The sequence below is a fragment of the Salvelinus fontinalis genome, chromosome 24 (genome assembly GCF_029448725.1).
Source record: "Salvelinus fontinalis isolate EN_2023a chromosome 24, ASM2944872v1, whole genome shotgun sequence".
Classification (NCBI taxonomy): domain Eukaryota; kingdom Metazoa; phylum Chordata; class Actinopteri; order Salmoniformes; family Salmonidae; genus Salvelinus; species Salvelinus fontinalis.
In genome coordinates, this window is record NC_074688.1 from 45,311,007 (window position 1) to 45,325,807 (window position 14,801).

The window sequence follows — 14,801 nt, forward strand, 5'->3', positions numbered from 1 at the left end:
GTTATAAGGTGGTATAAGTCAATATAGAGCTGTTATAAGGTGGCATAAGTCAATATAGAGCTGTTATAAGGTGGTATAAGTCAATATAGAGCTGTTATAAGGTGTTCAGTCAATATAGAGCTGTTATAAGGTGGTATAAGTCAATATAGAGCTGTTATAAGGTGTTCAGTCAATTTAGAGCTGTTATAAGGTGGTGTACGCCAATATAGAGCTGTTATAAGGTGGTATAAGTCAATATAGAGCTGTTATAAGGTGGTATAAGCCAATATAGAGCTGTTATAAGGTGGTATAAGTCAATATAGAGCTGTTATAAGGTGTTATAAGTCAATATAGAGCTGTTATAAGGTGTTCAGTCAATATATTTGATGTTATAAGGTGTTAAGTCAATATAGAGCTGTTATAAGGTGGTATAAGTCAATATAGAGCTGTTATAAGGTGTTATACGTCAATAAAGAGCTGTTATAAGGTGTTCAGTCAATATAGAGCTGTTATAAGGTGGTGTACGCCAATATAGAGCTGTTATAAGGTGGTATAAGTCAATATAGAGCTGTTATAAGGTGGTATAAGCCAATATAGAGCTGTTATAAGGTGTTATAAGTCAATATAGAGCTGTTATAAGGTGTTATAAGTCAATATAGAGCTGTTATAAGGTGTTCAGTCAATAGATTGGATGTTATAAGGTGTTAAGTCAATATAGAGCTGTTATAAGGTGGTATAAGTCAATATAGAGCTGTTATAAGGTGGTATAAGTCAATATAGAGCTGTTATAAGGTGGTATAAGTAAATGAGGAGACTCTGACCTTCAAAGAAGACACACATTGGACAAAGATGTACATTTATTTATGTTTTAATACATTAAAGTTACACAAGTTATATATTCTTTTTGATTGCAAATTACACAGCACACATCCAATTTATTCATGTACATAAATTAAGAAATGTAACAGTTCATTTTTTAAAACATGTAATATGTTTTCTTTCTTCCTCTGTTCACGAGGAGCACTTGTTATTTATAAAATGTAAAAGTAAATAGCTTTCTATTCTTTAAATTATATAAATTGGTCCAAAATCCACCATCTAAGTAGGGATTGTCCCAGAAAGTTTCTTATTTTTTAGCTTTCTTAGCTTCTCACAAGAGGTTTATAGATATATCATATATTTCCACTTAATATTTTAAGCTTTCCTACAAACCGCAGCTGAATACAAGAATAACAGGGTCAGTTTACAAAAAGCTTGGCAATATCATCTATTTTCTAAATATACTTCATTTTTTTCTCGTATAACTGATTAAAACATACAATCGTTCTGACAACAACATAATATACCGTAATATTTCACAGCTCTATGATACAATAAAAACATGTCTGTCTTCGGGCAAAATAAAGTGACAATAAAAAATTATAGAATAGCAACACGAATCAAAATCAAGGGATAAAATGCATAGATTGGATCATTAAGTTGAATCATTAGGTTCAATCATTAGGTTGAATCATTAGGTTGAATCATTAAGTTGAATCATTAGGTTGAATCATTAGGTTGAATCATTAGGTTGAATCATTAGGTTGAATCATTAGGTTGAATCATTAGGTTGAATCATTAGGTTGAATCATCAGTAAATGTTTTCATTCAAATAAATAATTTACAGTTCTTCGTAAAGATCACAATTGTGATATTTTTTTTGGATTGAACTCTTTGACATTGACAAATCTTTTGATATCTATGATTTCTATCTATCTCAAATCGTGAAATGAGTGACCGGCACAAACGTACATAATGCATCAATATATCAATATAACTCTGTACACATCACTTGAAATAACTGATAAATATATTATCTCAACTTCAAAAAGGCAGAACTTGGCTGTAGTATATGGCATGTTTGGGTGGGCAACGTATAGGCAACGTATAGGCAACGTATAGGCAACGTATAGGCAACGTATAGGCAACGTATAGGCAACATATAGTTAACGTATAGGCAACATATAGTTAACGTATAGGCAATGTATAGGCAGCTTATAGTCAACGTATAGGCAACGTAGAGTTAGCGCATAGGAAACGTATAGGCAACGTATATGCAATGTATTGGCAACGTATAGTCAACGTACAGGCAGCTTATAGGCAACGTATAGTCAACATATAGTCAACGTACAGGCAGCTTATAGGCAACGTATAGTCAATGAATAGGCAACATATAGTTAACGTATAGTCAATGTATAGGCAACAAATAGTTAACGTATAGGCAATGTATAGGCAGCTTATAGTCAACGTATAGGCAACGTAGAGTTAGCGCATAGGAAACGTATAGGCAACTTATATGCAATGTATTGGCAACGTAAAGGCAACAACGTCTGGCACTAATGCCTTCCAGCAGCTTCTGTAACTCCCCCTCTGTATGTTGACTTCTCAAATGGCACTCTAGTCCCTATATAGTTCACTACTTCTAAGGCTCTGGTCAAACGTAGTGCACTACATAGGGAATAGGATGGCGTTTGGGAAACACAAATTGTCAGTCCCATTCTCGACATCTCTCTGGCATCTCTCTGGCATCTCTCTCGACATCTCTCTGGCATCCCTAACTCTCTGTGTGGTTCTACGGTAAATCATGACAATAAACGTGAATATTTAATAGCTTGAATATCAGTTTCCGTTTCATGCCGACGAATACCTACTCGACTACACTACCACATGACCAATGCGCTTTACTCTCAACCAATAACCAATCAGCTGTCTTCAAGAGTCACATGTTGCAGACATCCTTAACCGATAGAATGACAACGGAGAAAAAAAATCCCAATTGGAGTCACTGATATGCTTTGACAGATAATCCTCGGTTTTTGTATTGACACGTTGAAAAGCAACACATGACATAACCTGCGTTGTCGTTTGTACAAAGCTCAGATATTGACCATGTCTGGATGAGCAAGAGGAGGGACTGAGATGGTGATCACACTGATCAGCTCACATTGAATCCAGGCCTAGGCCTTATGGTAGTTACTCCAGGCCCAGGCCTTATGGTAGTTACTCCAGGCCTTATGGTAGTTACTCCAGGCCCAGGCCTTATAGTAGTTACTCCAGGCCCAGGCCTTGTAGCAGTTACTCCAGGCCCAGGCCTTATGGTAGTTACTCCAGGCCCAGGCCTTATAGTAGCTACTCCAGGCCCAGGCCTTATGGTAGTTACTCCAGGCCCAGGCCTTATGGTAGTTACTCCAGGCCTTATGGTAGTTACTCCAGGCCTTATGGTAGTTACTCCAGGCCTTATGGTGGTTACTCCAGGCCCAGGCCTTATGGTAGTTACTCCAGGCCTTATGCTAGTTACTCCAGGCCCAGGCCTTAGGGTAGTTACTCCAGGCCTTATAGTAGTTACTCCAGGCCCAGGCCTTATAGTAGTTACTCCAGGCCCAGGCCTTATGGTAGTTACTCCAGGCCCAGGCCTTATAGTAGTTACTCCAGGCCCAGGCCTTATGGTAGTTACTCCAGGCCCAGGCCTTATGCTAGTTACTCCATGCCTTATGGTAGTTACTCCAGGCCTTATAGTAGTTACTCCAGGCCCAGGCCTTATGGTAGTTACTCCAGGCTCAGGCCTTATGCTAGTTACTCCATGCCTTATGGTAGTTACTCCAGGCCTTATAGTAGTTACTCCAGGCCCAGGCCTTATGGTAGTTACTCCAGGCCTTATGGTAGTTACTCCAGGCCTTATGGTAGTTACTCCAGGCCCAGGCCTTATGGTAGTTACTCCAGGCCCAGGCCTTATGCTAGTTACTCCAGGCCCAGGCCTTATGGTAGTTACTCCATGCCTTATGGTAGTTACTCCAGGCCTTATGGTAGTTACTCCAGGCCCAGGCCTTATGGTAGTTACTCCAGGCCTTATGGTAGTTACTCCAGGCCCAGGCCTTATGGTAGTTACACCAGGCCCAGGCCTTATGGTAGTTACTCCAGGCCCAGGCCTTATGGTAGTTACTCCAGGCCCAGGCCTTATGGTAGTTACTCCAGGCCTTATGGTAGTTACTCCAGGCCCAGGCCTTATGGTAGTTACTCCAGGCCTTATGGTAGTTACTCCAGGCCCAGGCCTTATGGTAGTTACTCCAGGCCTTATGGTAGTTACTCCAGGCCTTATGGTAATTACTCCAGGCCTTATGGTAGTTACTCCAGGCCTTATGGTAGTTACTCCAGGCCTTATGGTAGTTACTCCAGGCCCAGGCCTTGTGGTAGTTACTCCATGCCTTATAGTAGTTACTCCAGGCCCAGGCCTTATGGTGTTACTCCAGGCCTTATGGTAGTTACTCCAGGCCTTATGGTAGTTACTCCAGGCCCAGGCCTTGTGGTAGTTACTCCAGGCCTTATGGTGGTTACTCCAGGCCTTATGGTAATTACTCCAGGCCTTATGGTAGTTACTCCAGGCCTTATGGTAGTTACTCCAGGCCTTATGGTAGTTACTCCAGGCCCAGGCCTTGTGGTAGTTACTCCATGCCTTATAGTAGTTACTCCAGGCCTTATGGTAGTTACTCCAGGCCTTATGGTAGTTACTGAGGCTTCTGACTGAGTGAACAAACCAAAGAACACAGAAACAACAAACTCAGGTGTGTGTGTGTGTGTGTGTGTGTGTGTGTGTGTGTGTGTGTGTGTGTGTGTGTGTGTGTGTGTGTGTGTGTGCATATACAGTACCAGTCAAAAGTTTGGACACACCTATTCATTCCAGGGTTTTCTTATTTTTTTTGTACTATTTTCTATGTCACATAGAATCATGTAGTAACCAAAAAAGTGTTAAACAAATCTAAATATATTTTATATTTGAGATTATTCGAAGTAGCCACCCTTTGCCTTGATGACAGCTTTGCACACTCTTGGCATTCTCTCAACCAGCTTCACCTGGAATGCTTTTCCAACAGTCTTGAAGGAGTTCCCACATATGCTGAGCACTTGTTTGCTGCTTTTCCTTCACTCTGCGGTCCAACTCATCCCCAAAAATCTCAATTGGGTTGAGGTCGGGTGACTGTGGAGGCCAAGTCATCTGATGCAGCACTCCTTCACTCTCCTTCTTGGTTAAATAGCCCTTACACAGCCTGGAGGTGTGTTGGGTCATTGTCCTGTTGAAAAACAAATGATAGTCCCACTAAACGCAAGCCAGATGGGATGGCGTATCGCTGCAGAATGCTGTGGTGGATGCGCTTATCTATATATTTTTATGTACATATTCTTATTCCATTCCTTTAGATTTGTGAGCATTAGGTAGTTGTTGGGGAATTGTTAGATTACTTGTTAGATATTACTGCACTGTCGGAACTAGAAGCACAAGTATTTCGCTACACTCCCATTAACATATGCTAACCATGTGTATGTGACCAATAACATTTGATTTGATTTGGTAGCCATGCTGGTTCATTGTGCTTTGAATTCTAAATAAATCACAGACAGTGTCACCAGCAAAGCACCCCCACACCATCACACCTCCTCCTCCATGCTTCACGGTGGGAACCACACATGCGGAGATCATCCGTTCACCTACTCTGCCTCTCACAAAGACACGGCGGTTGGGAACCAAATATCTCAAATTTGGACTCATCAGACCAAAGGACAGATTTCCACCAGTCTAATGTCCATTGCTCGTGTTTCTTGGCCCGAGCAAGTCTCTTCTTCTTATTGGTGTCATTTAGTAGTGTTTTCTTTGCAGCAATTCGACCATGAAGACCTGATTCACACAGTCTCCTCTGAACAGTTGATGTTGAGATGTGTCTGTTACTTGAACTCTGTGAAGCATTTATTTGGGCCGCAATTTCTGAAGCTGGTAACTCTAGTGAACTTATCCTCTGCAGCAGAGGTAACTCTGGGTCTTCCTTTCCAGTGGCAATCCGCATGAGAGCCAGTTTCATCTATGCGCTTGATTGTTTTTGCGACAGCACTTGAAGACATTTTCCGTATTGACTGACCATGTCTTAAAGTAATGATGGACTGTCGTTTCTCTTTGCTTATTTGAGCTGTTCTTGACATAATATGGACTTGGTCTTTTACCAAATAGGGCTATCTTCTGTATACCAACCCTACCTTGTCACAACACAACTGATTGGCTCAAATGCATGAAGAAGGAAAAAAATGCCACAAATGAACTTTTAACGTGTCACACCTGTTAATTGAAATGCATTCCAGGTGACTACCTCATGAAGCTGGTTGAGAGAATGCCAAGAGTGTGCAAAGCTGTGATCAAGGCAAAGGGTGGCTACTTTGAAAAATCTCAAATATAAAATATTTTTTTATTTGTTTAACACTTTTTTGGTTACTACATCATTCCATATGTGTTATTTCATTGTTATTCATTACTTTTCTCAAATGTAGAAAATAGTAAAAATAAAGAAAAAGTAGATGTGTTCAAACTTTTGACTGGTACTGTATATATACTGAATTTATATATATTTAATTTATTTACATTAAGAAATATAATTAAAACAAACGACAGAACATTGTTTGTGGAACAGTTTGAATGAGAAGCACCCTCATAAGAGAGAAGAGACGACCAATTTCCATCCCACTTTGTGTTTAAAGTGAAACTCTAACTATATCCTAAATGGAACACTTTTCCTTATATAGTGCACTACTTTACAGGGGGGTTCAAAAGTAGTGTACTATATAGGGAATAGTGTGCAAATTCAGACACAACCTATATCACGTCCAGTTTTCTTTTTCCGATTCACAACACGTTACTTCTCCTGATTTACAATTCAACTCTGTACTGTACAGGATGTCACATGATACACGACTACACAATGACATAGTCCACATCTAATGGCATGATAGACGACTACGCGAGGACATAGTCCACATCTAATGACATGATACACGACTACGCGATGACATAGTCCACATCTAATGTCACACGACTCCACAATGACATGGTCCACATAATGACATGATACACGACTACACGATGACATAGTCCACATCTAATGACAGAAAATACTGTACAATGAACCAGGCAACAAGAACACTAGTCCTGATACGGCTGTATAAACTCCGGTATAACCTGGTATTATTATGGTGTCTTATGGCATTAGGCGTATGCTCTATGCCATAACAATGCAGGCTACAGCCATATCAGGGCTACAAGAAAAGGTGTTTGGATGTAACAAAGTCCAGGAATCCCTAGGTAGAGAGTCCTAAGCACCCGACAGCACACACTGCCTGAGGGCAAAGACGGTTGAAATGACATCATTCCAACCAAAAATCAGGTTTGTAACGTTGTCATTGCAACCAGGTTTGTGCAAACCGGATGTACAGTTCATAACTTTCAACCACCCCCCTTCCTCTCACCATCAAATATCACATTACATCTATCTTCCCTCTATCTTCTCTGTATCTTCCCTCTATCTTCTCTGTATCTTCCCTCTATCTTCCCTCTATCTTCTCTGTATCTTCCCTCTATCTTCTCTGTATCTTCCCTCTATCTTCTCTGTATCTTCTCTGTATCTTCCCTCTATCTTCTCTGTATCTTCCCTCTATCTTCCCTCTATCTTCTCTGTATCTTCCCTCTATCTTCTCTGTATCTTCCCTCTATCTTCCCTCTATCTTCTCTGTATCTTCCCTCTATCTTCTCTGTATCTTCCCTGTATTTTCTCTGTATCTTCTCTGTATCTTCCCTCTATCTTCTCTGTATCTTCCCTCTATCTTCTCTGTATCTTCCCTCTATCTTCTTTGTATCTTCCCTCTATCTTCTCTGTATCTTCCCTCTACCTTCTCTCTATCTTATCTGTATCTTCCCTCTATCTTCCCTCTATCCTCTCTGTATCTTCCCTCTATCTTCTCTGTATCTTCCCTCTATCTTCCCTCTATCTTCTCTGTATCTTCCCTCTATCTTCTCTGTATCTTCCCTCTACCTTCTCTCTCATGCAGTCCAAATCATTTAGCGGTGCATTCTTAGACACAAAGGCACACTGATGTCAGGTTAAGACTGCGTTCCAAATGGAACCCCATTCCCTTAAATAGAGCCTTATGGGCCCTGGTCTAAAGTAGTACACTATATAGATCCCAATGGGCCATGGTCTAAAGTAGTACACTATATAGATCCCAATGGGCCCTGGTCTAAAGTAGTACACTATATAGATCCCAATGGGCCCTGGTCTAAAGTAGTATACTATATAGATCCCAATGGGCCCTGGTCTAAAGTAGTACACTATATAGAGCCTTATGGGCCCTGGTCTAATGTAGTACACTATATAGAGCCCAATGGGCCCTGGTCTAAAGTAGTACACTATATAGAGCTTTATGGACCCTGGTTTATATAGAGCTTTATGGGCCCTGGTTTAAAGTAGTACACTATATAGAGCCTTATGGGCCCTGGTCTAAAGTAGTACACTATATAGAGCCTTATGGGCCCTGGTCTAAAGTAGTACACTATATAGATCCCAATGGGCCCTGGTCTAAAGTAGTACACTATATAGATCCCAATGGGCCCTGGTCTAAAGTAGTACACTATATAGATCCCAATGGGCCCTGGTCTAAAGTAGTATACTATATAGATCCCAATGGGCCCTGGTCTAAAGTAGTACACTATATAGAGCCTTATGGGCCCTGGTCTAATGTAGTACACTATATAGAGCCCAATGGGCCCTGGTCTAAAGTAGTACACTATATAGAGCCTTATGGGCCCTGGTCTAAAGTAGTACACTATATAGAGCCTTATGGGCCCTGGTCTAAAGTAGTACACTATATAGATCCCAATGGGCCCTGGTCTAAAGTAGTACACTATATAGAGATTTTATGGGGCCTGGTCTATATAGAGCTTTATGGGCCCTGGTCTATATAGAGCTTTATGGGGCCTGGTCTATATAGAGCTTTATGGGCCCTGGTCTATATAGAGCTTTATGGGGCCTGGTCTATATAGAGCCTTATTTGCTCTGGTCTAAAGTAGTACACAATATAGGGTCTAAAGTAGTACACTATAAAGGGAATAGGGTGCCAGTAGTACACTATATAGGGAATAGGGTGCCATTAGTACACTATATAGGGATTAGGGTTCCATTTGGTACCGCAGGTCATTGATGTTCAGCCTGATGGGACAGTCAGCTGGTCTATTCAGCTAGTCATAATTATAGTGTGTGTGTGTGTGTGTGTGTGTGTGTGTGTGTGTGTGTGTGTATGTGTGTGTGTGTGTGTGTGTGTGTGTGTGTGTGTGTGTGTGTGTGTGTGTGTGTGTGTGTGTGTGTGTGTGTGTGTGTGTATGTGTACGGCATGTTCTGTGAACGCTGGTCTGTCATCCAAGGCTTCAGTCGGAACAAGGTTCTGCATGATGATGACATTACGTGGGTACTGACAGCAAAGTACTTTGCAGTGACTGAGATATAGTTGGCACTTGAACAGAACAGAGAAAGCACACAGTCACAGCCGTAGTGCCCTGCAACAACAGAGAGAAAGCCCGTTTCAGTTTGGCTCCACGGACTGGCACTTTCTTTGTATTTACACAGATACGTTACATCAGAGGGAGAAAGAGACAGGAGCAGTCCTGTCTGTCTGTGTGACTGTGTGACTGTCTGTCTGTCTGTCTGTCTGTCTGTCTGTCTGTCTGTGTGACTGTCTGTCTGTCTGTCTGTCTGTCTGTCTGTCTGTCTGACTGACTGTCTGTCTGTCTGTCTGACTGCCTGTCTGACTGACTGTCTGCCTGTCTGACTGCCTGTCTGACTGCCTGTCTGACTGCTTCGACCAGAGAGAAGTCTTTTGTGACCATAATATCTGTGATGACGATGATGAGGACGACGGCGATGATAATGATGACAATGATGATGGTGATGAAGATGATGCATGTCACTGACTAGGGCACCGTTAGAAGGACGGAGGGAGAAGGTAAGGGGGGGGGCGTTTTTTGCTCTGCCAGTTAGTTTCCATGGTGATTCTGAGATGCTTTAAGTGTTTATGACCCAGTAATAAAAAGCAACATGAAGAGGAAGTCAGCTGGTAGACCAGATGGAAGGAAAGATGGTCAGAGAGGATCCTCTATGTATGAGAGAGTCCGTCCTCTATTTAAACACACAACTGTGGGTGTGTGTGTGTGTGTGTGTTAGAGAGAGTGTGTGTGTGTGTGTGTGCGCGATCGTTTGTTGGTTCTCTACCCAGACACCCAGCTGTGTGTGTGTGTGTGTGTGTGTGTGTGCGCGATCGTTTGTTGGTTCTCTACCCAGACACCCAGCTGTGTGTGTGTGTGTGTGTGTGTGTGTGTGCGCGCGATCGTTTGTTGGTTCTCTACCCAGACACCCAGCTGTGTGTGTGTGTGTGTCCGTCAGTCCACGTGTATGTCCATCCGTCCTCTACCCCGACACCCAGCCATGCGTGGTCGTCTTGACCCCATGGGTCGTGAACCCCTGTGAGGTCACCATGGGTTCAAAGTTGAAGTCCAGCGAGTCTCCATCCATCAGGGTGTCGTGAAGGATGGATTCCATATCACACTCGAACCTCTCAATGGACATGTCGTCCAGATCGCTGGGCAGTTTCTCCAGGTGGGGGTGGTGGTGGGGGGGGGCGGGGGGTAGACCCAGGCCGGGACGCCCATATCCGTTAGTGTTGATGGGGCAGAACCCACCGGGCATCCCCCCTGGTCCTCCATGGGTAGAGAGACCGTAGGGCACCTGCATGGGGTTCTTGACCCCCAGGCAGGTTGCGTTACCCCCTCCCCCGCTGTGGCTCAAACTGCTCAGAGACATCAGGTTGCAGCCGTTCATGGACGAGACAGAAGTGGGTGGGGTTTGGTTGTGGAGGTGAGGGTGGGTTTGGGAATGAGGGAGTCCGTGGGGGTGAGAGTGAGAGTGTGGGTGGGGGTGAAGACTCCCGCCTCTTCCTCCTCCTCCTCCTCCTCCTCCTCCTCCTCCTCCTCCTCCTCCTCCTCCATGCTGAGAGGCATTATATGAAGGTAGTACGCTGCTTCGCCCTGCACTAGACTGAGAGACCACCGTGTCGACCGAGGGCATCATGTCCCCGTGGGGGTCAGAGTCTGAGGTCAGGAGCTCCTTGAGGAGGCCGGCAGGACAGTTATATTGACCCAGAGACGATGGGCTGAAGCTGGACTTGATGTCCCCCAGGGTTTGCATGGGGTTGGGGGACATGGGGGAGAGAGCATTCATCCTTGCCTGGCTGTACCGACACTTGCGGTAGTCCTGCTGCTGCTGGGGTTGTTGCTGGGGGACCATGGAGGGAGAGGAGTAGGAGGGGTAGCCCACCCCTACCCCGGGGCTGGACTGCATCAGGGGGGAAGGGGAGTTCTGGGATGACCCCTGTCCCACACCCCCTCCTCCTCCAACCGGGGTGTTCTTGGGAGAGAGGAGGTTCAGGTTATCCAGAAGGTTCTCCATAACGTTGTCTGAGCTGTGGTGGTGGTTGCCTAGGGAACCGGAAAATAAGAATAATAAATGATAAATGATTACCACTCTAAAAAAGAGATCATCAGCATTTTGTTTCTCAGACTTACAACGGACACTACTACTGATCTAAACCAAAACATACACATTTCCAGACTAACACTACAACTACCACTACCACTACACTACAACTACCACTACCACTACACTACAACTACCACTACCACTACACTACACTACCACTACACTACCACTACACTACCACTACACTACCACTACACTACCACTACCACTACACTACACTAAAATAACACTACACTACACTACACTACACTACACTACACTACCACTACACTACCACTACACTACACTACACTACACTACCACTACCACTACCACTACACTACACTACCACTACACTACACTACCACTACACTACACTACCACTACACTACCACTACACTACACTACACTACACTACCACTACACTACAACTACCACTACCACTACCACTACACTACACTACCACTACACTACACTACACTACACTACCACTACACTACCACTACACTACACTACACTACACTACACTACACTACACTACCACTACCACTACACTACCACTACACTACCACTACACTACACTACCACTACACTACACTACACTACACTACCACTACACTACCACTACACTACACTACACTACACTACCACTACACTACACTACACTACACTACCACTACACTACACTACACTACCACTACACTACCACTACACTACACTACACTACACTACACTACAACTACCACTACCACTACACTACACTACCACTACACTACCACTACACTACACTACCACTACACTACCACTACACTACACTACCACTACCACTACACTACCACTACACTACCACTTCACTACACTACCACTACACTACACTACACTACACTACCACTACCACTACCACTACACTACCACTACACTACACTACCACTACACTACCACTACACTACCACTACCACTACCACTACACTACACTACCACTACACTACACTACCACTACACTACACTACCACTACACTACACTACACTACCACTACACTACCACTACACTACACTACAACTACCACTACACTACCACTACACTACCACTACACTACACTACCACTACACTACAACTACCACTACACTACAACTACACTACACTACACTACCACTACACTACACTACAACTACCACTACAACTACACTACCACTACCACTACACTACACTACCACTACACTACACTACCACTACACTACCACTACACTACCACTACACTACCACTACACTACACTACACTACCACTACACTACACTACAACTACCACTACCACTACACTAACACTACACTACCACTACACTACACTACCACTACACTAACACTACCACAACACTACACTACACTACACTACACTACCACTACACTACACTACCAATACCACTACACTACCACTACACTACACTACCACTACCACTACACTACCACTACACCACTACACTAACACTACACTACACTACACTACCACTACACTACACTACCACTACACTAACACTACACTACACTACCACTACACTACACTACACTACACTAACACTACCACACCACTACACTAACACTACACTACACTACCACTACACTACACTACCACTACCACTACACTACCACTACACCACTACACTAACACTACACTACACTACACTACCACTACACTACACTACACTACCACTACACCACTACACTAACACTACACTACACTACCACTACACTACAACTACCACTACACTACACTACCACTACCACTACACTACCACTACCACTACCACTACACTACACTACCACTACACTACCACTACACTACACTACACTACCACTACACTACACTACACTACCACTACACTACCGCTACACTACACTACACTACCACTACCACTACCACTACACTACACTACCACTACACTACCACTACACTACCACTACACTACACTACCACTACACCACTACACTAACACTACACTACACTACCACTACACTACACTACCACTACACCACTACACTAACACTACACTACACTACCACTACACTACAACTACCACTACACTACCACTACAACTACACTACACTACCACTACACTAACACTACCACTACACTACACTACACTACACTACCACTACACTACACTACCACTACCACTACACTACCACTACACTACACTACACTACACTACCACTACACTACACTACCACTACACTACCACTACACTACCACTACCACTACACTACCACTACACTACACTACCACTACACTACCACTACACTACCACTACCACTACAACTACACTACCACTACCACTACACTACCACTACACTACACTACACTACACTACACTACACTAACACTACACTACCACTACCACTACACTACCACTACCACTACACTACCACTACCACTACCACTACCACTACACTACCACTACCACTACACTACACTACCACTACACTACACTACCACTACACTACACTACCACTACCACTACACTACCACTACACTACCACTACCACTACACTACCACTACACTACCACTACCACAACCACTACACTACCACTACACTACACTACACTACCACGACACTACCACTACACTACCACTACCACTACCACTACACTACCACTACACTTCACTACCACTACACTACACTACACTATCACGACACTACCACTACACTACCACTACACTACCACTACACTACCACTACCACTACACTACCACTACACTACACTACACTACCACTACACTACACTACACTACCACTACACTACACTACCACTACACTACCACTACACTACACTACCCTACACTACCACTACCACTACCACTACACTACACTACCACTACACTACACTAACACTGCACTACACTACCACTACCAATACCACTACCACTACACTACCACTACCACTACACTACCACTACCACTACACTACAATACCACTACACTACCACTACCACTACCACTATACTACCACTACCACTACCACTACACTAACACTACACTACACTACCACTACACTACCACTACACTACCACTACACTACACTACACTACCACTACACTACCACTACACTACCACTACACTACACTACCACTACACTACACTACCACTACCACTACACTACCACTACACTACCACTACACTACACTACACTACCACTACACTACCACTACACTACACTACCACCACTACTACACTAACACTACACTACCACTACACTACACTACACTAACACTACACTAACACTACACTACACTACACTACCACTACACTAACACTACACTAACACTACACTACACTAACACTACACTACCACTACACTACACTACACTACCACTACACTACACTACCACTACCACTACACTACACTACCACTA

The 14,801-nt window shown here is 43.5% G+C and overlaps 1 protein-coding gene across 1 annotated transcript in view; it reads right to left on the reverse strand.

Moving 5' to 3' along the window:
* Positions 1-831: 831 nt before the first annotated feature.
* Positions 832-14,801, reverse strand: part of foxo1a (forkhead box O1 a) — a 285,766-nt gene continuing 271,796 nt past the window's right edge. The window contains exon 4 of the mRNA XM_055880788.1: positions 832-11,353. Within this exon, the coding sequence (XP_055736763.1) occupies positions 10,287-11,353 (1,067 nt within the window). The 3' untranslated portion in view covers positions 832-10,286. The remainder of the gene's footprint in view (positions 11,354-14,801) is intronic.